The sequence below is a fragment of the Harmonia axyridis genome, chromosome 7 (assembly GCF_914767665.1).
Source record: "Harmonia axyridis chromosome 7, icHarAxyr1.1, whole genome shotgun sequence".
NCBI lineage: Eukaryota > Metazoa > Arthropoda > Insecta > Coleoptera > Coccinellidae > Harmonia > Harmonia axyridis.
In genome coordinates this window covers 11,051,723-11,078,838 of record NC_059507.1, presented here as the reverse complement: position 1 = coordinate 11,078,838, position 27,116 = coordinate 11,051,723, and the positions used below count along the sequence as shown (strand labels likewise).

The window sequence follows — 27,116 nt, the reverse complement described above, 5'->3', positions numbered from 1 at the left end:
ATTTGCAAGAAACCTGGATAACTTCATTACCTGTAGGTTAAGTTTGCAAAACAACCGGTATTATTTAGTTATCTAATTTTTGAAATAATCACATTCAAAAATGAGCTGGAGATGGGAAAGCAAGATTCCCTACAAATCTAGAGATTTCCACAGTGAGTATTTCGCTATTACATGATCATTTGGAGGAGGAAGTCCTTCTATTGATATCCTGCGGGTTAAATTTAACTATAATTTTCGGAATTGGCCCTAGTAAAAACCGCATAAGTCATCAATATTTGACAAACACTTTAAATTTCAGTAGGGAAAAGTGAATAGGTCTCTGTTATTTCAGAAAAAGAAACATAGCAAAACACCTGTAATAGAGTAAACAATACCTACTGTACAAAAGATTTGTAATTTTCTTCAGAAATTGAATGAATGGTAGGTAAGTAATTAATCTTGAAGTGAAGTAGGTATTTGGTGTCTCCGTTTATTGAATTTTTTTTTAAATAACTTATGTACAAAACTTATCCATGAGATGATATATTACATTAGATTAATCACTTACGAAAAACATATTAGATATTGCCAAAACACTTCCTCAAATTTCAGATACCTAAAAATAAAAAAAATTACAGTTTGGCAACGATTCTGTTTTCGAACAAAAACTAAAAACAGAGATGAATGTGCAGAAAGGCTCTTTATTCACTGAATATGGGTAAGAACAAAGTGTGAGATGTTGCCTTATTACAAATTTTCAGAAGAATTACTTGCTTGTGGTCAAAGTGGTAGCTCTATCAATTCTATTATCTTCTTTAGTATAGCTACTGATATTTCTTTCATCAATATCGCGCTATGTTTAGTCGTCACACCATAAATATTCCATTCAATGAACACCTTATGTGTAAGTATCGCACATTCTAAAATTAGTTTACCTATCGCTTACCTAACCCAAATATTTGAACAATATTTCCTATTATAATGTATAACAATCTTATTTTTATTTGAACTAATGCGAGAGAGCACTCAAAATGATAATATTCGAAATCAACAAATAATGAATAAAAATATTCAATGCTACAAATTTGACAAATTGTGAAATGTGATACAGAAATCAATTGCTCCACTCAACACAATTCCACCTTGCCTTACAATATCAATTCACGAATTTCGAAGGCTCAAAATCAAGACATGGAATATTAGAAATATATTTTGAATAAGTCGAATTTATAAACCTATGATTTCATTGAGTTCTCTGGCTCATTCTTTTGATAATGCTTCTATGATGACGTTATATTTGACAGCTGCCATTAGTCTATGCTTAATATTTTGAAGCTCTCAACTTCAGATGGTTGAAAATCTTTCGTGTAAAAACAGATGACTCTAACAAGGAAATCATTGCAGATTCTCCAATGAGAATCATTTTTTTTGGGTGAGTAACGTTTTATTTACTGAAACTTAAGGCCTACTCACAGACAATTCGATGAATTATCCCCACAAAATAATGCAACTATATCCCTTATGGTTGCAAATATTGTGCTAATGAAATCTGAATCGAAATATTACGTGCAAGGAATAGAGGAGAAGATTAAACGTGTCTAATTTATAAATTGTATATTATTGCCCTCGAAATATGATGACTCTGCCGAACATGTCTTATACAAATGATGCTGTTGTGAGATACCGGGTGTTCAAATATGGAATATTATTTTCGCAATAATTTTTTGTTTTTACCATTTTTTTTTAAACTGGCTGTTTTACGTTTTGAGACAGAAATTGTGAAAATATAAATAAACATCGCGAAATCAATATCCATATGTTAACTTTATACACTCAGTATCTTGGACATCTTCAATATTAGCAAAATCATATTGTGAGGTTTAGAATCTACAATGTACATTTGGACATTTCAAGTGAATCACCCTCTAAAACTTCATTGTTTGAATTTGATGAAGAACTTCGGTAAACTTAGTAATATAAAAAATATTTCAGATTGATGTTTAGTTGAGTTTGATAATCAGGTATAGGTATGTTTTCTCTTAATGTTACACTCTTAAACGCCCAAAGGTCTTAATCCTTATACATCAAACGTTTCGTTTGAATGTATATCTATGTATAATTTTCAAGAAAATTTAAGAAGACTTCTTTCTTATCAATGTATGTATTGAAGAAACAAGAACATATTCATCGAGTGCGTAATAAATCTTATCATTACATACTCGGTCAAAATATTGATTTGAATTTTTGAAAAGAAAAAAGAAATGTTTTCATCTTATACTGGATCAACAAGGATCCCTCAGAGTAGATGAGCATATAGATACCAAATTAAGTTGTAATTATTGCAATGTTAATCATATCCAATTAATATTATTGGTTATTTTGTCACAAACAGTTATATTCCTGTTCTTGCATAAGATGCTGAAAAAAAGAGATCAGGTCAGAATAGGCCAGTGAAGGAACAAATCAATGACATTTGGACAAACAAGATTAAATTTTCTTCATAACATACGAAAGGATTCTCGATCAAAATAATATATTTGTACGAAATTATCACTATGCTCTGAGAAGAATGCACTCACTGACTAGACTTTTCGTCCTCTATTATGACGCACATCGATCATAGGGAAATGAGATGATTGAGAAGTTCAAGGGCTCCAATCTCACAATGCTACTATATATTTTGTCCACCTGCTAAACGAATGCTCATCACGTGTGACCTCCATAATTATACACAAAGATCTTTGCTGATGCACTGGGTAAATATTTGTTCCGAAAATTACAGATAATTAAACTGCTCTATGGGATATAAACATTACAAAGCATGCTAGCTCTCCCAAAATTCATAACTGATTCGACACTTCAATTCTCAAGTGGAATTTTCCATCCATGAAAGTAGCAAACGTTCGGCATCAATTTCATTATGAACTTCCAGTGTTGCAGAACCCGAAAACAAAACTTTATGTAATCAGCTATGATTTCTTTCGAAAAAGAATACATTTTTAAGCTCATTATATTCGTGACTTATGATACTAATAGGTATATTTCAATCGGTTTAAGGATTCCAATTCACTACTAAATTGAATGATCCTCAATTTATCAGTTCTTTGTTCTTTGCTTTGTTGTGAGTTCGACGGAAATTGATAGAGTGAAGTAAGTTGAATTCGAAAATTACCGTTGATTATGAAAAACTCAAAACTGTGCAGATATGCAGATCATGAATCCAATAATGGTTTAATCAAGATATGAACTAGAAAAATGAGAAAGCAAAAGAAAAAGATAAAAGAATACATATAAATCAATTTGGTGCGTCTAATAAGCAGAGAGATTTATTTGATCAGTTGAAGAGATGATATGCATTTGAATTGAAAACTGAGGCAACTGTGAATGATTCAAATAATAGAGAAACATCTTTTAGAAGAATAAGAAGGAAATCTTAGGGGTGATCGCGAAAAATACATAAAAAATGTTTAGTTCCACAAAGAGGAAAATAAGATTACTGCATTTGAATCACTTATTGCTCAGACTACACCTTCCACCTCCATAGTGGAGTATGGTGATTTGAAACTAGTGCTGTTGGGTTATATCCCCAGTGGTGCCGAATTAGAGAGTAACGCTTAGCCCATAACGTCATCTCTCTGGCAAGCATAGCTACTATACACTCCCCTGCCAGTTCCGACGACACCTCAGAGGGGAGTTATGAAGGTATATTCGGGAATAAATGGATATTGTGGATATTGGGAGTAAGGAAAAGCAATCCAACGCCCTTTTGTACGTTGAAGCATTACTTTTGAGTTATCCTGGACTTATTCAGGCCAGAGAATTCGTGATGATTTCACCTACCTACGCCAGAAAGCTCTTGAAGCTGTCACGAGCCGAGCTTCGGGTGATGGTGGGACTGCTGATGGGGCACTGCCGGTACAAATATAATTTGTACCGTATGGGAAAAACAGCAGATGAGATTTGCCGGCTCTGTGGAACAGAAGCAGAAACAGCTGAACTCATGGTATGCAAGTGTTCAGAGCTGGCTGGCCTAAGAACCATTCATATGGGGAAGCCGGTCCTGGATACCCGAGAGGTAACGGCCAAGGCCCCTAAGGAGGTTGTCAGTTTTATCAACGCCATTGACGACATCCTTGGTTTTTCATGAATGAGAAGGGTAGAGAACGTAAGACCTACATGGTCGCAGTTCCCTGAAGGTTTACTGAGCTACAACGGCCCCAGTTCAAATAATAATAATATCCTCGAGCGCCAGCCTAGATGACACTGAATCATGTATCCGACTAGAACTACCCTTAAGAGGTTATAGAATAATGGAACAGTACCAATAGCTATATCGCTATAATTGATGTTTTTCATAATTATATTTTATTGAATATTTTATTATTAATCCTTATGTTTCAATTTAGACAATGTCATATTTTGGATCCTTTCATCATACATTATTCTCTAAGATCATAAGTTCTTAGAGTCTTCATTACCATCATTATAAGTTGCGCTGCCTAATTACAAAAATGTTCTTTCATACCTATATAAGTATAAGTGTCAATTTGACTACTGAATACCTAATGAAGCGTTCTTCAATAAGAATGATATGTAATTTCTACTAATATCGATTGGTGAAAATGACTTTGTTTTATTTTATCTATAATTAATTTCTATCAAGTGATGACCGAATCCATTGAACAATTCAAAATGTTCATCATGGCAATAGTGTGTATTATTTTTTGAATTTCTTATGTCATATGTGTTCAGTAGGTTATGCCATTTATCACTAAAAGATATACACGCAGAGGAAAAGCCCACTTTCGGTGCGCTTAATGAGCATGTAAATGAAAAACTTCCAGATAGGTATAAGGAAAATATTTTCACCCAAAAAGTTATTACAACTAAAATAAGGAAAAACATAATATTTTCAACCTGAAATTATTTTGCTTCATTTCATTTTCATTTTTAATAATGAATTTTCATCATACAGGGTGTTCTGATTTGTTTCCGACAAACTGAAACGGGTGATAGATCACATCATTTTAAGGAAAAAAGTTCCTATGAACATGGGTCCGGAAATGCTTCGTTTCCGAGATACAGGGTGTTAAAGTTGAAAAAATAATTCTCGTTTTCTTCGATATCTTTCGACTGATTCCAAATAATTGTATGAAAGTTGGTACATAGGGTTTTTTGAGGTGAGAAATTCAAATTTGTGGTCGATTTGGTTGTATTTTCTAGAGGGCGCCACTGGCAATCATTTCGTCCCCTTTAAACCGTAGCAACTTTTCTGTGCTACCCTGTACGTCATTTTGGACTAAAAAAATCGATTCCCCTGACTTTTCTAGTTAAAAAAGGTATAACTCATTTAAGTTGCTAGGGGCAACCGTTTCAGAGAAAAACGCATTTAAAGCCAAATCCATATTTTTGTAATCTCTAAAACATGTAGAAACAAATTTGTAATAATTTTAAATTGAATATTTTTTAGAAGTAACAATTTAGAACAAAACAAAATAACATAATAATTTTTAAAGAAGGTCTTCGAAATGTCCACCGTTCTGTTGAATGCACAAATGACATCTTCGAATGATTGATTGTTTTACATTCAACAATTGTTGCGGCAATAGATTTAAAATGGCTATACACAATGACAGATTTAAAGTGTAAAAGGTTCAGATGTCATTAATTATAATTATAGTTTACTAAGTTAATAGCTTATCAACAAATACAGGAAAATGGTATTGGTTACCAAAGGCCCGAACGAAGCATACAAAGAAGAAATCATCTACAGAGAAATAGGATTTTACAGACCTTCGAAGAAAATAAAAACTCAGTATTCGTAAAGCATCCCAACAACGCAATATTTCAGGAAACAGAATATTCAGAACACTTAAAAACAACAATTACATAGCATACCACTTCTACTTATTAGTGGGCAATAGAAAATCCGCATGCATTTCGCCTTAGAAATTTTCAAAATGAATTTAAATTCAATACTTGAATACGAATAATTTCATGAAAGGATTTCGAAGCAGTCAAAACATATTAAAGAAAACGCGAATTATTTTTTCAACTTTATCACCCTGTATCTTGGAAACGAAGCATTTCCGGACCCATGTTCATAGGAACTTTTTTGCTTAAAATGATGTGATCTATCACCCATTTCAGTTTGTCGGAAACAAATCAGAACACCCTGTATAAGCACAAAGTTTATTAATTAGTGATCAAAATGCTTTCACTTCCTTCCGTAGACTCGGGAGCAATATTGCAATATTCAATGGCATTAATAAATCTGATCAGCTAGTTTATTAATTCTAACTCATCTCCTCTCAGGATGAAAGATTTATTTAAAGATAATTGGATGTCCACGCCAATTAAACAATGTCACTGTCACTTTAGTTCAAGGTCGGGAATACAACTGCAATAAGTCAGGTTCATGAAAGCATTGGCTGATTTGTGGGTCGGAAATTAATACTGAGGAAGTTTGCACTTCCGAGTGCAAATTTATTTCGAGAGTCTTCTAACTTTGGCAAGGAAATAGGTATAGCTGCACTTTTTATTATCATCAATCTATTAGGTGTCCATCAGTTTTATGCAACACACGTTCGGATGATGTTCATTCTTTTCTGAACCTTCAGTATTTCATGTGGTCTTGAGTAGAGTTTCAACAGCAGCTGGATTCGATAATGAAGGAAAAGAAAGAAGTAAATCGTTATTTGAAGTTGTGGAGGATACAAGGTCAGTCAGTATTTCTGTTTTAGAAGAAATAATTTATTTTGGTTTTCATGAATTTTACCCATCTTGGTGACATCTGATGGAGTCTATAATATGAGAAAGAATTCAAATAATACCATCTAGATTTCATAATTCCAAGTACCAACCAATTTTGCAATTTTTTAGGAAGCTTCATTAGATGTTTTCTCATGTCACTCGAAAGATCTCGAATAATTCTAAAATATCCATTGACTAACAGATATATTTGAATGTTGTGTGGTTTGAGCAATTCTGGATTAAAACTCATAACTGTGAAACATTTTGTTTTATGGTTTTGCAGTGCACAACAAAGTAAATACTGTGATCATACGTTTCCGATTTATTTTGATATAATTTCATTCAACGAATTTTTCAGAATTTATCATTCGAAATATCAACCTACTTTGTATCAAATTCCATACCCCTATATAAATAAACCGATATATTCCTAGAAAATTCCTGCCAGTCGTACAGTGGAAGCTTTTTGATTTTACACTTTTTTTTCATTATAATGCGGATTCATTCGGTAACATATCCTCTGAGATGCCTTATATGACCCCTTGTTTGTTTGGAACATTTCTTTCACATATTTTTTGACATCAACAAATATTGAATACATTCTGTATAGTATGTTTCTGAAAGAATGGATTTTTTAATTGAATTTGAAGGTTTTATAGTACTGCCCACCTATAAATATCTCCATTAGGCTATTAGAAATCATTATTGAGAATAATATACCAATATGCGATCATTATTATTTTCAAATTCAATGATTAATTATTTTTCAGTAGGTAGGTACTTTAATTCCCGATAGCCAAGTTATAAAATTGATTAATGAAGTAATTAACGATTCCAACCCATTAATATTTCAATAAGTTTGTAATTTGAAATAATTTATGATCAATTCACTGCAATCCTATTCTTTAAACTTTTCCTCTCATTTAAAGGTTGAAAGTAAGAACATGGTGTTTGTTCTAGTGCGGTTAAAAATGGAAATTTATAACTGAAACTAAAATGACACTGATACCTATTATCGACATAGAATGCTCGAGATTATTCCACCAGAAGTTTTGCAAAATTCTTTCAGAAACGACACATTCTGCAATTGTTTTCTATATAAGAAAAATACCTTCGATTGATTTCGCTGTGAACTCAATCAACTTTATAGGCATGTAATAAAATCTTATAGATGGTATAAATAGTACGTACATATAATTGTCCTAATCTACTTACGATGGAATAATCTGTTGAAAGTTTAAAGAAAGTTCATATTTTTTTTTTATTTCTTTTGCATGGTAAAAATTTGCTGTATGCAATTATTTTGAATTGAAATTTTCACCGACTAGATCAAGCAAATTCGCAGAACGTTATGAAGACATCACAGTTTTGGCCTCCTCCATATGTTATCAAGGTAGTGCAACAAAACGAATTGATATTGTTTTCATTTTATACAATGGTTGACATTCATTATTGATAAATCATTGTATATTCTTACATCTCATCTCCTACAGATCATGTTATAATCACAGCTATATCACGACACCATTTTCTATAACAATTCATTTCAAGGTTTTCTTCTCTGAAATACATTGATTCTTCGCTCTCATTATCCTCTAATATTGTTATACGAAGTGCAAATTGAATATAATCCAAAATAAACGAAAATATTTCCATACAAAAGCATAAAAGCTGGAGATGTTTGACTGTTTATAGTTTTACCTGATCAGAGCTGTGATCAAGAACGTGAAACGCCACTTAGTGAACATTTTTATTTTGCTCTTTATGTGATGTGAAAATGGGACCATCTGTGAGGATTCTTCAATTTATTCCAGAGACAGGTATTTTGATATGGCTTTTTGAGCGCTCGTTCGTCAACATCTTGACAAGATGACTTATTTGTGACTTATTGATGAAGGATTCGAGGTCAAATTTGAATTTTTACATCCGGCAATCTGTGAACACTATAACTTTCGAACAGAAGAACACAGAGCACTATGAAGAATCGGTGAGCGGTGCCAGAATTGACGATCTCTGGTTAGCTGAATTATCTGAAAAAATTTTGTCGAGAAATTTTCGTAAAATTTTCCATACTCAACTCTTAGAAAATTTAAAAAAAGTTCCTTCATGGAAATATTGTATCATTTGATTGATTGATTCGTCTATGTAGATTACGTAAATGCTTACAGTTGGGCGATTAGTACATCACTTCAGAAATTATAGTTCAAAAACTGAAATTATCGAAAAAAAACTTAATAATATTCCCAAAGCTACGTCTTTGAAACCTCGCTATGTTTCAGATGGGAACTTGATGTTTGAAAAACGTTTGTATTTGAGGGGTCTATGTTGAATAATTCAGGAGATATAACGCTTTTTGAAGGCAAATTCAATTTTTCCCCAAATTTCGAGTTAAAATTTCTTCGAAACCATGGGTTTCACGAAGAATCGGTGAGCGGTACAAGAATTGACGATCTCTGCTTAGACGAATTTTGATTTCGCCTGAAAAATTTTTTGTCGAAAAATTTTCGTAAAATTTTCCATACCTAACGCTTAGAAAATTGAAGAAAAAATAAAAGTTCCTTCATGGGAATATTGAAGCATTCAATTGATTGATTCGACTATGTAGATCACGAAAATGCTTGTAGTTGGGCGATTAGTACATTATTTCAGAAATTATAGGTAATTATCTGAAATTTTCGAAAAAAAACTTGATAATATTCCCGAGACTGCAACATCTCCTGGACATGAGCTAAGCCTTTGAAACCTCACTATGTTTTAGTTCAGATTTTGATGTTTGAAAAACGTCTTCATTTGAGAGGTCTATGACGAATAATTCAGGAGATATAACGCTTTTTGAAGGCAAATTCAATTTTTTCCCAAATTTCGAGTTCAAATTTCCTCGAAACCGTGAGTTTTACGAAGAATAGGTGAGCGGTACTAGAATTGACGATCTCTGATTAGCCGAATTTCGATGTCACCTGAAAAATTTTTTGTCGAAAAATTTTTTTGAAATTTTCCATTAGAAAATTGAAGAAAAAATCAAAGTTCCTTCATGGTAATATTAAAGCATTTAATTGATTGATGCGACTATGTAGATCACGAAAATGCTCACAGTATTACGATTAGTACATTATTTCAGAAATTATAGGTAAAAAACTGAAACTTTCGAAAAAAAACTTGATAATATTCCCGAGGCTGCAACTTCTTCTAGACGTAAACTACGCCTTTAGACCTCACTATGTTTTAGATCGGAACTTGATGTTTGAAAAACGTCCTTAGTTGAGAGGTCTATGATGAATAATTCAGGAGATATAACGTTTTTTTAAGGCAATTTCAATTTTTTCCCTAATTTCGAGTTCAAATTTTCTCGAAACCGGGAGTTTTACGAAGAATCGGTGACCGGTACTAGAATTGACGATCTCTGATTAGCCGAATTTCGATCTCACTTGAAAAAATTTTTGTCGAAAAATTTTTGTTAAATTTTCCTTACCTATCCCTTAGAAAATTGAAGAAAAAATAAAAGTTCCTTCATGGGACTATTGTACAATTTTATTGATTGATTCGACTATGTAGATCACGATAATGCTTGCAGTTGGGGATTAGTACATTATTTCAGAAATTATAGGTGAATTTATGAAATTTTCGAAAAAACTTGATAGGGTTGTAAGGTGAAGCAAGATGTATTCAAGCTACATGGGCATGGCCCTTATGGCCCCCTCTGAATTTGCCGCTGCAGTAATTTTGGGAGGGAACACAATATAACTATCGAACCAAGAGAGAAGAAACTTGAAATTTCCATGGTAGATACGGTTGAGTTCGTTAATGGACAAAACTGGGCTAGGTGTTCCGTTAATATTGTGCTACTGTGTCGAAATTTTTCAGTTATATGTGAAATAGCAATTTGAATTTCAGTGGAAAATTTCTTGTTGATAGGGAAACCGAAACCCTAGAAAACATAAAAAGAAGAAGATGATAAAATGGGGAGAATATCTTTATAAAGTTATGTGGTATCCAAGCGAGCTTTTGATCTGCAAATGACGAGAATTTGGCCTGTAAGCTGGCATGTTCAATCGATAATAACTTTGTGATGTAGATAAGAATCGATTAATATTTCGATGGCGTTATGTCTACAAATATCTAAGCATATTGTATGACATCTACGATCTACCACTTACCGCTATTGCCATCTATTGCAAAACGGCAGAAGCAAAGTTGTACACCTAATAAAAAAATCTGAATAATTTCATATGAGACCTTTTTTAGGTAAGAAAGTGAAGTAGAAAAGGAAGCACGCTGCAACCCAAATGCGAAGACAAGTGTAAAGAACAATGTCCTCGTCGCCTCGCTAGTTCTGCCATCACAAACCCTCCCATACATCCTTCTTTGGATCCTCTCCAAGGAACATCTGAGCCAGGTTCTAGTAAAGACCAAACCTTCTGGAAGGAATGGTCCGAAAATGAAAAACTTCAAAAACGGAAAAAGGGTTATGATTCTTTAATATTTCCTCTTTGACATTTCAAAATTTTTCTATTTTCCGATGTTATTTGGGTTTCAGTTGTAACTTTCCATATTACACTTTTTTAGATTGTTATTTTCTGATGAGATATCCCAACCTAATTGAATCCCATGATTTTTTAACCTCATAATAAAGTAACATCACATAAAAATCATTTCTTTAATGATGAATACCAGATAATTTCAATACCTTCTGGAATGGAATAACACTATTCAATCACAGTTAACTTTATCTCCTCTCTTCAGCGCTCTCATTATCTAATCATCTTTCATAACATAATCTTTAATCTGTAAGAACTTTTTATGTGTTAAATACCTAATAAATGTAAATGATTTCTTTTTCAAGAATCTCATAATTTTTCTTGAATCTCATAATCAATAACCAATTCACATTAGTTGTGATTACAATTTGTAATCAGTTATTCAGTTGGTGTTAAAAACCATATCGCTTTAATATCTTTTGAATTCGAACAAGACTACCTGATAAGTTCAAACAGTTACTATTCTCATCAAGTTTCTCATAACGTTATGGATCTCATAATCTTCCACTGCACAAAATTGTTGGCTACTTAGTAACAGTTTGTGAAAAATAACTGATTTTGTGTCACCTGAGTATCTATAGAACTTGAACGAAAGTAATCACTTCTAAAAGTATTTTCTTATTAAGTTTCTCATTACCGTGAAGATAATTTTTCATCGAATAAACTTGTTTGTAGAGTAGTTACAATCTGTGAAAACCAAAACGTTCATTCATTCTTATTTGGAATTCATCATCACTCTTCTTTTCTTTATTGTAGGCAATATGAATCATTCTATTGTTGCTACGATTATGCCACAACAACGAAGAATAACTTTGAGGAACAATGTTATCTGAAAAACATGCCTTCCTTGAAACTATCCGCTTTTTTGATCCAATCCGAATCCATTGAACCTTCCGAATATCTACTGGACCAATGGAATAATTGACCCACATTTTATCATTTTTGAAGAACACATGTTTGAGTTGACGATTGTCGATTTATCGGGAAAAAGCCAACAGAATTACGAAATGAATAAATCTTGTTTGTGGTGATCAAAAGTCATTAAGAGGACATTATTCCATATTCAAGGCGCTATCTCTCAAATTCGTCGATGTTGAGTTTCTTGCAATACAATACATCCTACAAAAGATAACCCTTTGCTCGTGAGCACTAAGCTCTCAGTTTTATTTATTACAAATCCGTGTTATCAGTCTAATTTTTATATTAGCACTTGAAAGTTCGTCTAATCTTTTCGTTTGCCTTACTTTCCTTCTTCGACTTGAAATTCGCAAACTTGTTCTTGGACTTTGTTTCATTGTTTCGAAATTTATGTCAAACCGTTTGTTGGACGTCTCAGTTGTTTGTGTTCTTTAGGACTGTTTGCTTAGAACTTGAAAATGACTGTTGCAGATGTCATCACTTCCTCCGGGAGTATGATAGTGGTGTCCAACCGTTTACCTTTTGTTTTGAAGAGGCTGGAAAATGGCAGACTATCGAGGCATGCAAGGTGAGTTATACATTGAAATATTATTTTGATTAAAATTAAAATATTTCACTCTTTTAATTGAATTTTTTGTCCTATTAATTTAATTGGTATATTTTATATAATATACCCTCCCCAGACTTGGGAAAAAGTTGCATAAAATTATTCTAGGAAATTGACTAATTTTTATTGAAAAATCAAAAAGTAATATTCAAAATTGATACAGAAAATTTGGCAAAATCGTATTTAGAGGAATACGAAGGTGATGCTATGGATTAGAAAAAATTAGACGCATTGGTCTCGTTCTTCTTATCAGGTACCCTTTAAACATGGAGTATTTATTATCTACTTGAAATGAACATGAAAAATAGTGATTGATTTTTACTTTGAAATTTTGAAATCTGAATAGATAGTTAGTAATTCAAGAAGGTTCAATTTCTCCTATCATCGAGAACTCCAAATCATTGTATATTTTCATTATTCGATGAGATGAGTCTCCACACTTGAACTCGTGTTCTACTTGTTATAATTATCATCATTCAAAATAATGAGGTCGACACAATTTTATTTTGTGGAATTTAAATTAGTCCATACTTTTTGAAGGTTTCTCAATATGAATATCGAATTAGTAAACTCCGAAATGCATTTAAAATGGAATAACCCTTGACATACACCTTTGTCCAGAAAAATTATTATTTTAACGATAACAAGAAGATTATTACATAAACGAGAGGAGAAATTAAATGATCCAAAACCATTTGAATTCAAAAAAATATCTGAAAGATATAATATCTCATGATACATTTTTTTCTTCTTTAAGAATATTGGCATAATAACGTTCAGCAATTCTATATTTGAATTTAATTTCGAGCTATTAAGCTTGGAACACTCAGTTTTCTCCGCTGCGTTTGACAAGCCTTATCAATTTCTCTCTTGACGTAAATGTCTGGCCTATATTGAAACAAATAACAACAAAATACGTTAATGATCTCTGCAAATCCAGGAATAGGTTATTCAATAAGAGATAATTTTGATAAGAGGGGATTCTGTGCAAATTTATGGGTCATCAGTAACAACAGTTTCGTCAAACAAAACAGCGATGGCAGGGAAAGTTATCTAACGATGAGGTGATAAGTGCTCAATCGTGATAATCACTTGTGAATAAACGGAATCAGAAAAAATACTTTTTTTTTTAAACTTCTTCAATTCAACTATTTCTGCTTTGAGCAAGAAATACTTTTGTTTTCCATTCAGGTGGTTTAATCAAATATCGCTCAAACGTTCTTCTTATCAAACAACAACTACATATAAGTGATTGTACTTTTGAACAGCTTGACAGCTTGGAAATGGTTCCAAACTATTCAATCGGTGTTGAGTCTATGGGTCTTCCAGGAATTTAATTCGAATCAGATCAATGTTTATCGAGCACATATTTCTTTTCGTTTTCCGTTCAATTCAAGGTCAACACGTGGCATTGTTTTTACAATTCATTGCCAAAATTCAAACCGCTGCGATCGAGATTTGTTTATTGATTTTCGAATACCAGGATGATAACCCCTCAATTTCGCTTTCAAAAATGTTATAAAAAAACTCTATTCAATTTATTGAACAATTATAGTTTTTCATTTCGATTTATAATTGAAATCGATCGAAAAAATTTCTAAGGAAGTTTCAATTTCAATGCGGTATTATAGGAACAATTTTGATTCCGTATTCAATGGAAATACTTTTCTTAGGTTTAAGCAAAGGGATATCTTAAAATTTGTGATTGGGAAGAATTTTAGTCTATGTACTATTTTTTTTTGTAACAATTTCAAAGGGGAAAAATTTCGAATGGCATTTGCATGTATTTGCTCGAGCAATATCAATTGTTGAATAGAATAATAATTGTTATACACTGTACCATCGGCTGTGTTTGACACTTCAATTTTGTATGGTAACAATCCAAATTTTGTGAAAAGTTACAACTTTTTGATTGGCCTAGCTTACAATAATCTATTAACATAGCAATCAATGCATGCGAATCCATTCGGATGGTAAAGATGAGATCTTACCTACATATTCTAGATATTCAAAAGAACTAAAAACTGAAAACTTCAATTCTGCTCAAAATCGGTCTTCACACAGTTGGACACCAAATGCAAGTCAGCCATATTGTGGAGAGGGTGTGACAGATGATATATCATAAGAGAGTATATTATATTGCTATCAAAGGTTAAATATACGTACTGCAAATATTCTAAAACGCATATAGAATGATATGGAATAAAATACATTCTAAGTCTTAGCTCTAATGGTTTCGGAACGATCTTTTATCGAAATCACTGGACTACGAGAATCAAATTAAAAAAAATTGATTCACAGAACCGCAAGATTAAGAATGAGTCTAAACTATTCAAAGGAACGCTATTTCCTAAGTTCCAGCTGAACAGATTCCAGAATTATGAATTTTTTTGATGAAATATTTCAAGTCGGTTAAGTGTCTAAAGGATTTTCCAAAAGATGATTCATTTTGAATATCAAATTAAACGTCCATTTATTTCTCTTCAATTATACTTGTTTTTTCAATATCATAATGAAACCCCTTATTGTAAATACTTTATTTGGTAGCCCAGAGAGGTCGAAGATTCGAAGCACAAAAGGATAAATAATACTTTTTAATTTCATAGTTCACTTTTTTTAGAATTCGAGATATTCTTTGAGGTATAAGGAAAAAAGTGTGGAATATCTCTTTTTTCGAAAGGCTGGTTCAGCTGATTTTTTTTTTAATTTTCTTTGAAATACATTCAACAAATCTGATGAAGCATTCATGATCCGATTCATGCATTTTTTTTTGGAATTTATTTACAAAAAATTATTTATGTTTTCTAGTGCTGGAGGTTTGGTTACGGCTGTAGCTCCTGTAGTAATAAACGGAAATGGGTTGTGGGTAGGTTGGCCAGGAATTCACCTGGAGGATCCCGAGGAAGCCATACCAGAATCTGAGCCTGGAGATATAACACCCACTGCGGGACTCAAATCAGATAAGGTAAATCTTGAATAGAGTCACTCCAACCGGCCTAATATGCTACAATTAAAATTTCAGTGGCACTTGTTTTAGTATGTTTTTCTTTTTTACTAAAGGCTAACAGAAATTCCATTTTATATTATTGATTTTTTAAAATCTGGAGGCTTTAAAGCTCATTTGCACCTCAAATAATAGATTATAGTGGCGCCCAAATAGAAGCAGTGAAAATGATTCGGTTTGTCGTCAATAAGAACTGATAACAATATCATTCTAATGCATAAACTAGATAGAAATAGTGACATCATTATCTATTGGACATTCTTTTGAATTCTATTCTTCACCAAATATCTGATTTGTTTGAATCATATGGTACACACTTTGTTATAAACATATATATCGTTAACTACGTGCTCGCTTGATTAGTTATAATTAAGAATTGTGAGATTGAATCTTTGAATTGAGTTCGTTTTTGAGGATGGATCAACTAGATAATAAGAAGCAAGATATACTATTCGTCTATTTAAAAAATTCATTGAGTGCACAACTTTGCGAAGACATGATAGGTGCTTTTTGTGATAGTTCAATTACATGCGACGAATTAGATATACAAAATTGCAATTTCAAAGTAACAACTATTTTGCCTGCAATTGAAACTGTGCCTCGGAGTTCGAAAAAAAAGTTAGATAGTTTGATGCAGGAATTTCTAAATATATATCCCAATGAGAAGAAGTCATATGAAAATGTAAGTAATGAACAATGAAACATTGGATTAGATGGATCAACATGTCTAGATCGAATGAAACTGTTTTTATATGATGACATAAGCTCTGGTCTTTTCTGAATTCCAAAAGTCCTGTGCAATGAAAAATAAAAGCTTTTAAATTATAAAGATGGAAAATATTGGAATAAAATTAATTATTTGAGTTCAAATGTTAGAAGTTTTGGATATCAAAAAATCTTTATCACTTTCCTACTCATAAAAACAACAGCGATCTATCGATTCAAATTATGTGCAAAATTTTGAGCTGAGCACAAATATTGGAACACAAATACCCGATTTCTCCGTAATTTTAAATCTCATCGACTTCAGATTTTGCGTGATTCTGAGATCTTGTGAATGAAATTGTCCATAGATCTACTCTTAAAGTCTATTTTTACTACTAAAAAGGACACTCAGTATATTACATCAATCCAAGCAATTAGTTATTATTAAATATGCACCTTTCAATATTCAAGGTGGTAGCAGTACGTGTGGACCCCAAAATGTTCGACTCATACTATAATGGTGCATGTAATGGAACTTTCTGGCCTCTATTCCACTCAATGCCAGACAGAGCTACCTTCAAGCTGGAAGAATGGAGGGATTACGTAGCAGTCAACAAACTGTTCGCCAACTGCACAATCAAAGCCCTTAAATCTTTGAAGAGAGGAAAGAATACTCCTGATCATGAAGTACCCCTCATCTGGGTTCATGACTATCAGTTGATGGTGGCAGCTAATTGGATAAGGCAGGTTAGTTTTGTACATAAGCCAACATACGATGTTGTACTGGTTTATCCCGAAGGCAATGATATTATTTTCACTCCACCATCATCCCAATACCACCTGCAGGTTCGTAGGAAACTACTTTCTGTATGTGTACCTATACTACCTGCAGGTTAAAAGGGATTATAAGTCCCCCTGAGACCAGATTCCCTTAGCGTTCCATTATTTTCAGTCCTCCATCCTCCCTATACTACCTGCAGGTTCATAAGAAACTGTTTCCTGTATCTGTATGTGTGCAATTGCTTCAAGTGGACAATCAAGACTCAGCATATTTTGAGATAACTTCCTCCTTAGAGTACTTCCGTATCTTCTCCACTAGATTTTTTTCTACCCATAATATTCATAATATTCTATTTTTCTCAATGTTGCTTGAGTTGTTCTCTTCCATATTTATAACAGATAAGTCTTAATCACGGAACTCTAAAGTTTGTCTTACTTGTTTCCCAATTTCTGCTTGAATTAATAATTATTTCTTTATTTCTTCCCATATATTCCAATGACATTTTCCCAATGTCCGAGCTTCAAAACTCTTCAGATGGGTATTCGCCCCCTTAGACGCCAACAATCCTAATTTCATTGTCTTCATCTTCTTCCCCGTTTTCTAAGACAAAGTCCTGTTTTGTAGCAACGCCTTGGCTTCATTCTTGGGAGGCTGAGTTCCAGCTTTCGTTCGATTTCTTCGGTGGTCTGCGTGAAGGTCTTCTCCTGCTCGATACACATTCCTTGACAATTTTGGCTCTCCGATCTTCAGCCATCCTGTCTACATGACCTCTTGAGCCTCTCCTTCGTCTTTCAACCCATCTGACAACATCTTATACTTCGCAGATTTGTCTTATCTCATTGTTCCTCTGGTTGTTTCGCAAAGTAACTGTTATGTTGATTTTATTGTGACATTTCTTTCAGGCTGCCGAACAGGAAGAGATCCCATGCAAACTAGGATTCTTCCTCCACATCCCCTTCCCGCCATGGGACATCTTTCGACTCCTCCCATGGGGAGACGAAATCCTGCAGGGAATGCTCAACTGCGACATGGTCGGCTTCCACATCACTGACTATTGCCTGAATTTTGTAGACTGCTGTCAGAGATACCTAGGTTGTCGTGTCGACCGTAAGAACCTGCTGGTTGAACAGGGAGGAAGATCCGTAAGGGTGCGACCTCTTCCTATCGGGATACCCTTCGAGAGGTTCGTGGAACTGGCGGAGAAGGCGCCCAAAGTGTTCTCGGGGGAGCAGAAGATCATACTGGGGGTGGACAGACTCGACTACACCAAAGGGTTGGTTCACAGGCTGCTGTCCTTCGAGATGCTGCTGGAGAAGCATCCGGAGCACAGAGGTCAGGTCTCGATGCTCCAGGTCGCCGTGCCGTCTAGGACGGACGTGAAGGAGTACCAAGAGCTGAAGGAGAACCTGGAGCAGCTGATTGGTAGGATCAACGGAAAGTTCACCACGCCGAATTGGTCGCCCATCAGATACATTTATGGTCAGGTTAGTCAGGACGACTTAGCTGGTTATTACAGGGATGCTTTTGTTGGCCTGGTGACACCGTTGAGGGATGGAATGAACTTGGTGAGTAAATTCAAAATTGTAATTGTAATTATAGCTGATACTTTGAAGTTACACCTATCTTTATCTACCTAATATTGCTCTAAACGACGTCGGCACAAGAGTATGGTTACTTACATTTTAGAATCGACTTGGTATGATTAGTATCGAAAGTATTGAAAGTTATATTATATCGAATTAAAGAGCGAGACAAATTCAGCCGAATAAAAAAATCAACTATTGTTACAGGTCGCCAAAGAATTTGTGGCTTGCCAGATCAACTCTCCCCCAGGTGTTCTCATAGTTTCCCCGTTTGCCGGAGCTGGAGAAACGATGCACGAGGCTCTCGTCTGCAACCCGTACGAGATCGCCGGCGCAGCCGAGGTGTTACACAGGGCTCTGACCATGCCCGAAGACGAGAGGATCCTTCGCATGAACTACCTGAGGAGGAGAGAGAAAGTTAACGATGTGAACTTCTGGACGAAATCTTTCTTATCGGCAATGGGTTCCTTGTTCACCCCTGAGGACCGAGATGATGTGGGATCTATCATGATGCCTGCTGTTACTTTGGACGACTTCGATGAATATCTGTCGAAGTAAGTCTTTATATAATTCGTTTTATTGCCTAAGTGTTGTAGGTTCATTTGACTAACCTATTTCACACAAAGCTGGTAAATTTTGGATAATTCATTATTATTAGTCGATCAAGAAAGCACTGTTCTGTACTTTTACATTTTTAATTCACTCGCATGAGAATGAGACATATTTACAAAACCTTCACAGAATATAATCGGTTCTCCTAATTGTCACCTACTCTGAGCTTCTAGGAGATATTGCTATATAGGAGATATACAAAATTAAACATATATTAATGACATTAGTGAATGTCCTATTAATAGATCAAACAAGAAAACTTTACAACAGTACAAGTATATTCAATAAAAAGAGATGAAATGAACGAATTGAAATGAAAAAAACGATGTTTCTATGGATTCAAAAAATACGTTAGCTGTCTCTTTCGTGGAAACATATTCTTGTAGATATTGAAAATCGTTCTTTTCTCCTATATAGAGGGGAAGCCTCGTTTCTGATTTATTAGTTGTCTTCTTGTAATTTATTTCACCATATTCTTATCATCAGAAACACCCATTCAAGTCAGTGTTTCTTTCATTACACAGCTGCATATTCTTAATGTGTTGCATGTTACTAGTAATTGTTTTGACTCAGTTGAACATTTGGTCAACCGATAATCTTTACAGGAAGGATCCATCTATGATCGAATTGAAACAAATTGAGTTAAATTGTTATCAAACTCATAGAGATAAGTGAGTTATTTCTTGAGGACTTGAGTGTGTGCAAGTTGGATGAAAATTGAAATTTTAATGCATACAAAAATTAAATTCCCTATATAATGAAATATTTTGTTTTATTTCAGATACATTGGAGATACTCATAAGCTCGCGCTTCTACTAGATTATGATGGTACTCTTGCACCAATCGCACCTCATCCGGATCTCGCAGTCATGCCAACTGAAACCAAAAACATTCTTCAGCGATTGTCGAATATCCCGGATGTCTACATAGCTATCGTATCAGGACGAAATGTGAACAACGTGAAAGAAATGGTATCTAACTTTCAGATTTCCTACTCAATCAATTCCACTCAAAAAATTTCAAAGCTGATTATTTCACTATCACAAAGAATAAAGTGTACCATACACTTCTATACTTATGTGATGTTTACAGGTGGGTATTGAAGGCATAACATACGCCGGCAACCATGGTCTAGAAATCCTCCACTCAGACGGCACCAAATTCGTGCATCCGATGCCTCCGGAGTGCCACGAAAAAGTGGCTTCCCTCCTTGCCAAGCTGCAGGAGCAGGTTTGCAGGGACGGCGCTTGGGTTGAGAACAAAGGCGCTCTACTGACATTCCACTTCAGGGAAGTCCCTGTCCATCTCAGGGACGCACTTGAGAAACAGGCGCGTAAGCTGGTGGAAGAAGCTGGCTTCAAGGTGGGAAATGCCCACTGTGCCATTGAGGCGAAGCCACCAGTAGAGTGGAATAAAGGTAGAGCCTCCATCTATATCTTGCGAACGGCTTTTGGAGTTGATTGGAGTGAGCGTATCAGGATTATTTATGTTGGTGACGATGTGACCGATGAGGATGCTATGATGGTAAGTATATGTCCACGGATATCAATAAATTGATAAGAATATCGGAATGTTAGAAATCTAGGTTATGAGTTAACTATAGGTGAAATTGATGTCATCGAATTTGAAGATGGATAGACTGATTTTGCTCTTTTTGGAGCTTATCAGTATAGCACAGCTCAACGTCGATGACAATCGGATAGAAACAAAGGCTATTACTGAAACTCTTTTTTCATTTGGTTCACATGATCCCGTGCAAAACGACATGAAGACTGCTCGATGACTTTCAGCCGTTTCGAAATGGTTTGTTGCGTAACTCTCAAAGATCCTTCCAATTCTTGTTGCATTTGACACGAGTCTTGATCAAGTAATGCCTCCACTTCTGCATCTTCGAAAACCTTCTTTCTTCCATTGATTGATCTTCGACGTCAAAATCACCGTTCTTGAAACCTTGAAACCACTCTCGGCACGTCCTTGCTTTAATAGTGGCTTCACCAAAGGTATTTGAGAGCATTCGATCACCCTCAACCACAGATTCCTTTATATCAAAGCAGAAAATTAAAACTTCCCGCAAATGACGAGAATTTGACTAGTAAGCTGACATGTTTAATCGAGAATAACTATGATGCAGACTCAAATCGACTAATATTTCAATAGCGTTATGTTAACAAATACCTTAACTTATTGTATGACATATACGATGAATTTATTTCGACTTTCACTTACCGCTAGAGCCATCTATTGCAAAACGCGAAAGCAAAGTTGTACACCAATAAAATCATTTCATTTGAGGTACTCGATAATTCATTTCCCAAACCTTGTTTATGTTGAGCTATATGCATAATATTATTTTTAGGCTCTCAAAGGAATGGCTGCAACATTCAGAGTAACAACTTCAAATATCATCAAAACGTCAGCAGAACGTCGGTTGCCATCAACAGATTCAGTTCTCACCATGTTGAAATGGATAGAACGTCACTTTTCCAAGAGAATGCCCAACATAATCGATGCCACAACCTACAGAAGAGGATCGTTAGCCAAAGCAATGACCAAAAACGTACACATGGAATGTGAGATCTCCGCACTTGCTCAAGCTCTATCTACCAAAAACGAAAACAATCATACCGAGGACTGAAAATTGAATCGTGCAAAATGGATGCATCATTTTTAAAAAAAGTGTTAGCAGTACGAACCAAAGATAAGGATCGAATGGAAATCACTGAAGCTTTAGGGTTAAATAAGAATAGAGCAGTTTCCGATTAGTGATTTTGATGATACTCACCTTGGGTACTCTTTGTTATCGTTACTTTCGTAGTAATCACTTGTCGTGCATAGCATATCTTTACAGATTCAAATTTTCGTCTTAAGCGTTTGAAAAATTCAGGAAAAATATACTCGACTGTATTTCCTAGACTGATAACTTGTAAAGTGATTTATATCTTCGGAAAACTAGATTTAATAGATATATTCAATGACTATTTATTTTTATAATGATGTTTCTTCACTCGAACATGAAATCATATCATATCAGTGAGTAATATTCATGCATAGAATCTTATAGCCATCTTCTAAGAATCTTGTTTGTGTGAATGTGAAATAAATATAATATGGAACTCATTTATGTTTATTGTGTTATTGTAAATTTTTTATGGAATTTTTTGATCGGTAGAAGAAAAGAAAAAATTATCTATTGAAATGGAGTAGTTCACCATAGACCGGTGTTCACCATTGCACAGTCTTGTTACCCCAATTAGCTTCAAAATAACCCATACTCAAAGGCGCAAAGAATTGAGTATAAAAAAGGACCTTACTTTTGAGCGCCGGTTTATTTATGGGCCATGTGCTCTTTTTGGACACTATACATACCTATTTTGTGGTCGACAAATAATGAAAAAATAGAATTAGAGTAGGCTCTAAACATACTTCCAACACGATGTCATCCATCACTTCTTGAGCTCATGAAAAGCTCATAAAAAATTTCCGAGAGAACCTCGGTCATCTCGTTCTATTCAGCCTATTCTGTAAAACAATTAAGATACAACTCAGAAAGAATCATCTTTCTTACAATTATAATTCAATGTTTCATCGGAATATTTCAGCCGAGACCAAGGAGATTGTCGCTACCTGTCCTCACCGGCCCGAACCAATCGAGACTAAACCTGATATTGTGTTTTAATTTTCAAAAGTTCTGCAGCAAAATCTGCATGAAGCTTGGATTTGATATTCTTCCCACGCAAAATTCCAACTCCATTGGATCCATCGCATTAGATTTTTATTCTTCGCAGGTTTTTTTGATTTTTATGATTCCACTTGATATTTGATAGAAAGCTAGAAATGATTATTCTATACAGGTGAATATAAAGAGTGAGCTGACTGGTAGATATATTTCAACAAGAGATTTAAGAAGAAATACTTTTTTCCTCCATCATTTTTTCCGATTCGAACTCTTTCTCTTGAGACCTATCTCGGCTCAAAATTACAGACATTTGTTGAGAATAATAGCCCACATGCCTACTCTTGCAGGTACGAAAAACCAATAAAAACACAAAATGCTCATATATAAACAGATAATTTATTTAAACATTCATATTTGAGATAATTACATACAATATTTACAATTATGGGAATTTTTTCTCAAATGAACGAAAATAATATATACGACTATGAAAGAATTCACAATTTAAAATCATCAAATATCATGTGCCTGTTCATTCGAGGACTCTTGAATAGATAAATTAATATTTCTTGGCACTTTGACATTTTGCGTCCTCAAAACAAAATATATAGAAATTTTTCAATAAGTCTCTTCAACAAATGCATAAATATCTGTAACATTCAACTCTTTTAAAGCTTTCTTTCCTTGAACGAAGCGAATAAACATATTATTTTCTTTCGCATAAATATTTGAAATCATTTTTAAAATTGATATAATTTTGAAACGCAACTTCTAGGTTCTATGAACATGTTGTTAAAATTTCTCTCTCTTAGGGGCATTGATTTCATTTCAACAAAGAAAGAAATTCTGGAATGATGTATTCAAACAAAAACGATTTGATAACAGAAAAAATCTTTTGACTAGAAGCAGCTTTTCAATATAAATATAAGATACTTTTAAGTGAAATTGTTTTGCTTTCCCTTTACACTTAGGATTCATTCACTATCTGCAGTTACAATCAGAAAGCCAAATTCCCGGAAAATTCATTATATATAAAGGTGAATAGCTGGTTGTTTTTCCGATTGATTTCTTTTATTGATGAAACAAAAAATTCGCAATGAATAATGAAAAATACTAGCGACTTATATATCAAAATCGATTATTATTTTTTTTTTCAATACTGAATAATAGAATTGAATTTTATTGTCAACGTTATATCTAACTCCATCAAACTGAAATTCCGTGAAAGATTCAACAAAGTTTCTAACATATTCATATGATATTCACAATTCAGAAAGAATAGCGTGAAGAGATTCTAACCCAAAACTTTTCCTACCAGGAAATTAGCATCTATACCTATTGTGTCACATCCAATAAATGTTTATTCTTCAACAAGAGCTGAATTGGTCACTGGGCACTTTTATTTCACCCACTTTTCATCCTTTGACCCCCCTAAGAAGTATAAATTTGGAAAGAACTCAAATAAAATTTACTATTGAAACAAAGCCATTTTCAATGCAATAATAATTATTGAAAAGATTGTAAAAGGGTGAAACACATTGATTGATATATTTTCTTAGGCAATGCACATCAAACATCTTTTTTGCTACTGGTTAAAGGTACCACTGAATGTTGGAACGGCTATAAAGGGTTATTCTCGAGGTTGATCATTATTCAAGTTTGTTCAAATAGTTAATTTTCACTTGTTGTAGTTTAGATATCTTATTTTTGAGGGAAAAATCTGTTTAATCTATTCGAAAAAAAACAACATCGGTTTTTTCTTCGAGAAATTATTTCTGAAATCTTAATTGTTTTTGTTCCGTCATGATTATTAGTAAGGTTAAGTTGAAACTTCTCATAACTCAGCATGAAAATGTTTGAACTCAAAGTTTGAGGCTGAGATAACTCTCGACAACTTTTTCAACACTACATATCGACAGAAAAGAGGTGGACCAGTGTGTCCTAAGAATTCGAATAGTATATAAGCAGTTATGAATCTGTATAGTTTAGAATTTATTTTTCATCAGATCTCAGTCAAAAAAACAAAATTAATTGATAAAAAAGATTCCTCGAATATGAATATAATAAATTCAAACGTTTAAGATAGAAAAACCTACTACAATACATACAGAAGCAAGAAAATTGTCAAAATAAGTAGGTATGTCGGATAGATCACTTGCTCGACAGATCTGATGATGACAGCAAATAAGAAAAGATTATTCAAAATATAGGTACAATATCAAAATAATCAATCATCATTTCTGCATACAAGTATGGACAGAATGAATATCTTTTGAAAGATTAATATGGAAATAGATCGCTTGATCTTCTGAGAAGGGGTAGTTAGTCTTACAGCAGTTATGTCCAAAATTAACAACGATGGCACTGTTCTTATTTCTAACCTTGACAAGCTATGCTATTCAAAATTCATTCGGAATAAGAAACGAAACTCTTCGAAAAAAATTTAAATTAATTCCGAAAAAGCTCTTTCATTCTGCCCCTTTGTATATTCGTATACTTCCTCATACATTCTGAACACCCTCGGTATCAACTTACCAATTGTTACGTCTACTGACATAATTCATAGCAATTACAGTCAGTTCTAAATTTACAGTTCTCAACCTCAAAAAAGAAAAAGATAAGGTGTTCTCTATGAATCAAATCCACAAATAAACCATTCTAAACGACTGTCACGTTCCTCAAAGCTTTGTTAGGGCGATGGATATAACAAGGTAGGTTGATGGAATGAAAACAGAAAGGAACTCTGGTTCCAGGTTGTGGCCAATGTCGTTCACCGATGGAAGAGTTTTGAATATCGAGATGTTGCTGTATTCACTCAGACCTGCTACATTTCTGGTCGCTGCCTCCACTTCGTATTCGGTGTTATGCCTCAGGTGCCTCAGAACATAGCTGTTGTCTGAAACATAAAAAGGGACTATGTAGGTTTCAGGTATATGTTAAACGTATCAGATACAGAGATAAACCCCAATAATAGTAGCAAATTTTATATACAGGCTGAGCCACGGTTGATGAAGCCCTTGAATTTTATTACAGTGACGAAATGTACGATTTCATTGAAAATTTGTTTTTTTGCTAGAAAACACCTCTCTATCGAATCTATCGTTGTTAGCGACGATCTTCCAAGTATTCCAAACAAGTGCGCTTATTGCAAAAGAAATATTGCGAAAATTACTGTAAAGTGTAATTCATGCACTAAAGTATTTCATAATAGTTGTGGATTGAAAATTTCGAAGTGTTGTGACCAGAAATTTGCGATTTCATCGACTGGCGAGAAGGTGAATTACAATTCAGATATGAATACAGCTGTCGGAACCGACCTACAAGTGAAAACTCCGTCTAATTTAATCGATAAAGATTCAGGCCGACAAGATCTCTTGTTTAAGATAATTGCCGAACTGGAAAGTAAAAACTCTATACTGGAAGAAAATATCGAATTAATGAATTATAAAATCTCCATCCTAGAAGATAACATCACAAAAAAAGATTCCATTATAACGCAATTGAACAAAAAATTAAATAAACAAACAAACGCAGGCAACGGGAATAACGCTAAGGTTCAGCAAAGAGATCGTGATCGACATACTGTAACTGATGCTCCCAAGGCTACCGTACTATCTACTTACACGGCAGAAATTTGTGAGGCGAGATCTCCACTTGCAGAAGCGCCAACAATGTCAAAAATAGTAAACAAAAATAAAACACCTGAAATAAAAAGTATGAACAAGAAAATATTGATAAAGAAAGATCAGGATTCTCCTCTAAATAAACAGGTCAGTCTCAGTACGAGTGTAGATATCAAAAACATCTCCTTTGATGGTGAGGTAAATAATGAATGGAAAAAAGTTTCTCGAAAACGAAATAGAAAAAGTTCCCGTCCTGCATTAGTTACAGGAACATTCTCGGGTCCATCAGCTGTAAAGGGGATCAAGAAATACAAGGCACTGCATGTAACAAACCTTAAAC

The 27,116-nt window shown here is 34.0% G+C and overlaps 2 protein-coding genes across 9 annotated transcripts in view; one reads left to right on the top strand and one right to left on the bottom strand.

Moving 5' to 3' along the window:
- On the top strand, window positions 1–22,594 carry LOC123684930 (alpha,alpha-trehalose-phosphate synthase [UDP-forming]). Of its 8 annotated transcripts, XM_045624456.1 has the most exons (10): window positions 1,278–1,411; window positions 10,975–11,194; window positions 12,657–12,753; window positions 15,601–15,757; window positions 16,973–17,248; window positions 18,185–18,847; window positions 19,073–19,419; window positions 20,259–20,448; window positions 20,570–21,001; window positions 21,834–22,594. In XM_045624456.1, exons 3-10 carry the CDS (start codon window positions 12,680–12,682, stop codon window positions 22,110–22,112), a joined length of 2,418 nt encoding a protein of 805 aa, XP_045480412.1. In that variant the 5' UTR covers window positions 1,278–1,411; window positions 10,975–11,194; window positions 12,657–12,679; the 3' UTR covers window positions 22,113–22,594. The 8 variants fall into 8 exon arrangements, with proteins under 8 accessions (XP_045480405.1, XP_045480410.1, XP_045480409.1 ...); XM_045624449.1 differs by lacking the exons at window positions 1,278–1,411; window positions 10,975–11,194 and adding an exon at window positions 1–152; XM_045624454.1 differs by lacking the exons at window positions 1,278–1,411; window positions 10,975–11,194 and adding an exon at window positions 399–420.
- Window positions 22,243–27,116, bottom strand: part of LOC123684931 (neural cell adhesion molecule 2-like) — a 174,864-nt gene continuing 169,990 nt past the window's right edge. Inside the window, exon 8 of the mRNA XM_045624457.1 lies at window positions 22,243–26,049. Within this exon, the coding sequence (XP_045480413.1) occupies window positions 25,832–26,049 (218 nt within the window). The 3' untranslated portion in view covers window positions 22,243–25,831. The remainder of the gene's footprint in view (window positions 26,050–27,116) is intronic.

What these genes read in the sequence shown, in the direction of transcription:
- LOC123684930 (XM_045624449.1), top strand. Translation starts at nt 101, where the DNA reads ATGAGCTGGAGATGGGAAAGCAAGATTCCCTACAAATCTAGAGATTTC. An exon ending in TGAGGGATGGAATGAACTTG is followed by an intron (nt 18,848 to 19,072) that starts GTGAGTAAATTC and finishes CTATTGTTACAG; the next exon opens with GTCGCCAAAGAATTTGTGGC. An exon ending in TGAACAACGTGAAAGAAATG is followed by an intron (nt 20,449 to 20,569) that starts GTATCTAACTTT and finishes TGATGTTTACAG; the next exon opens with GTGGGTATTGAAGGCATAAC.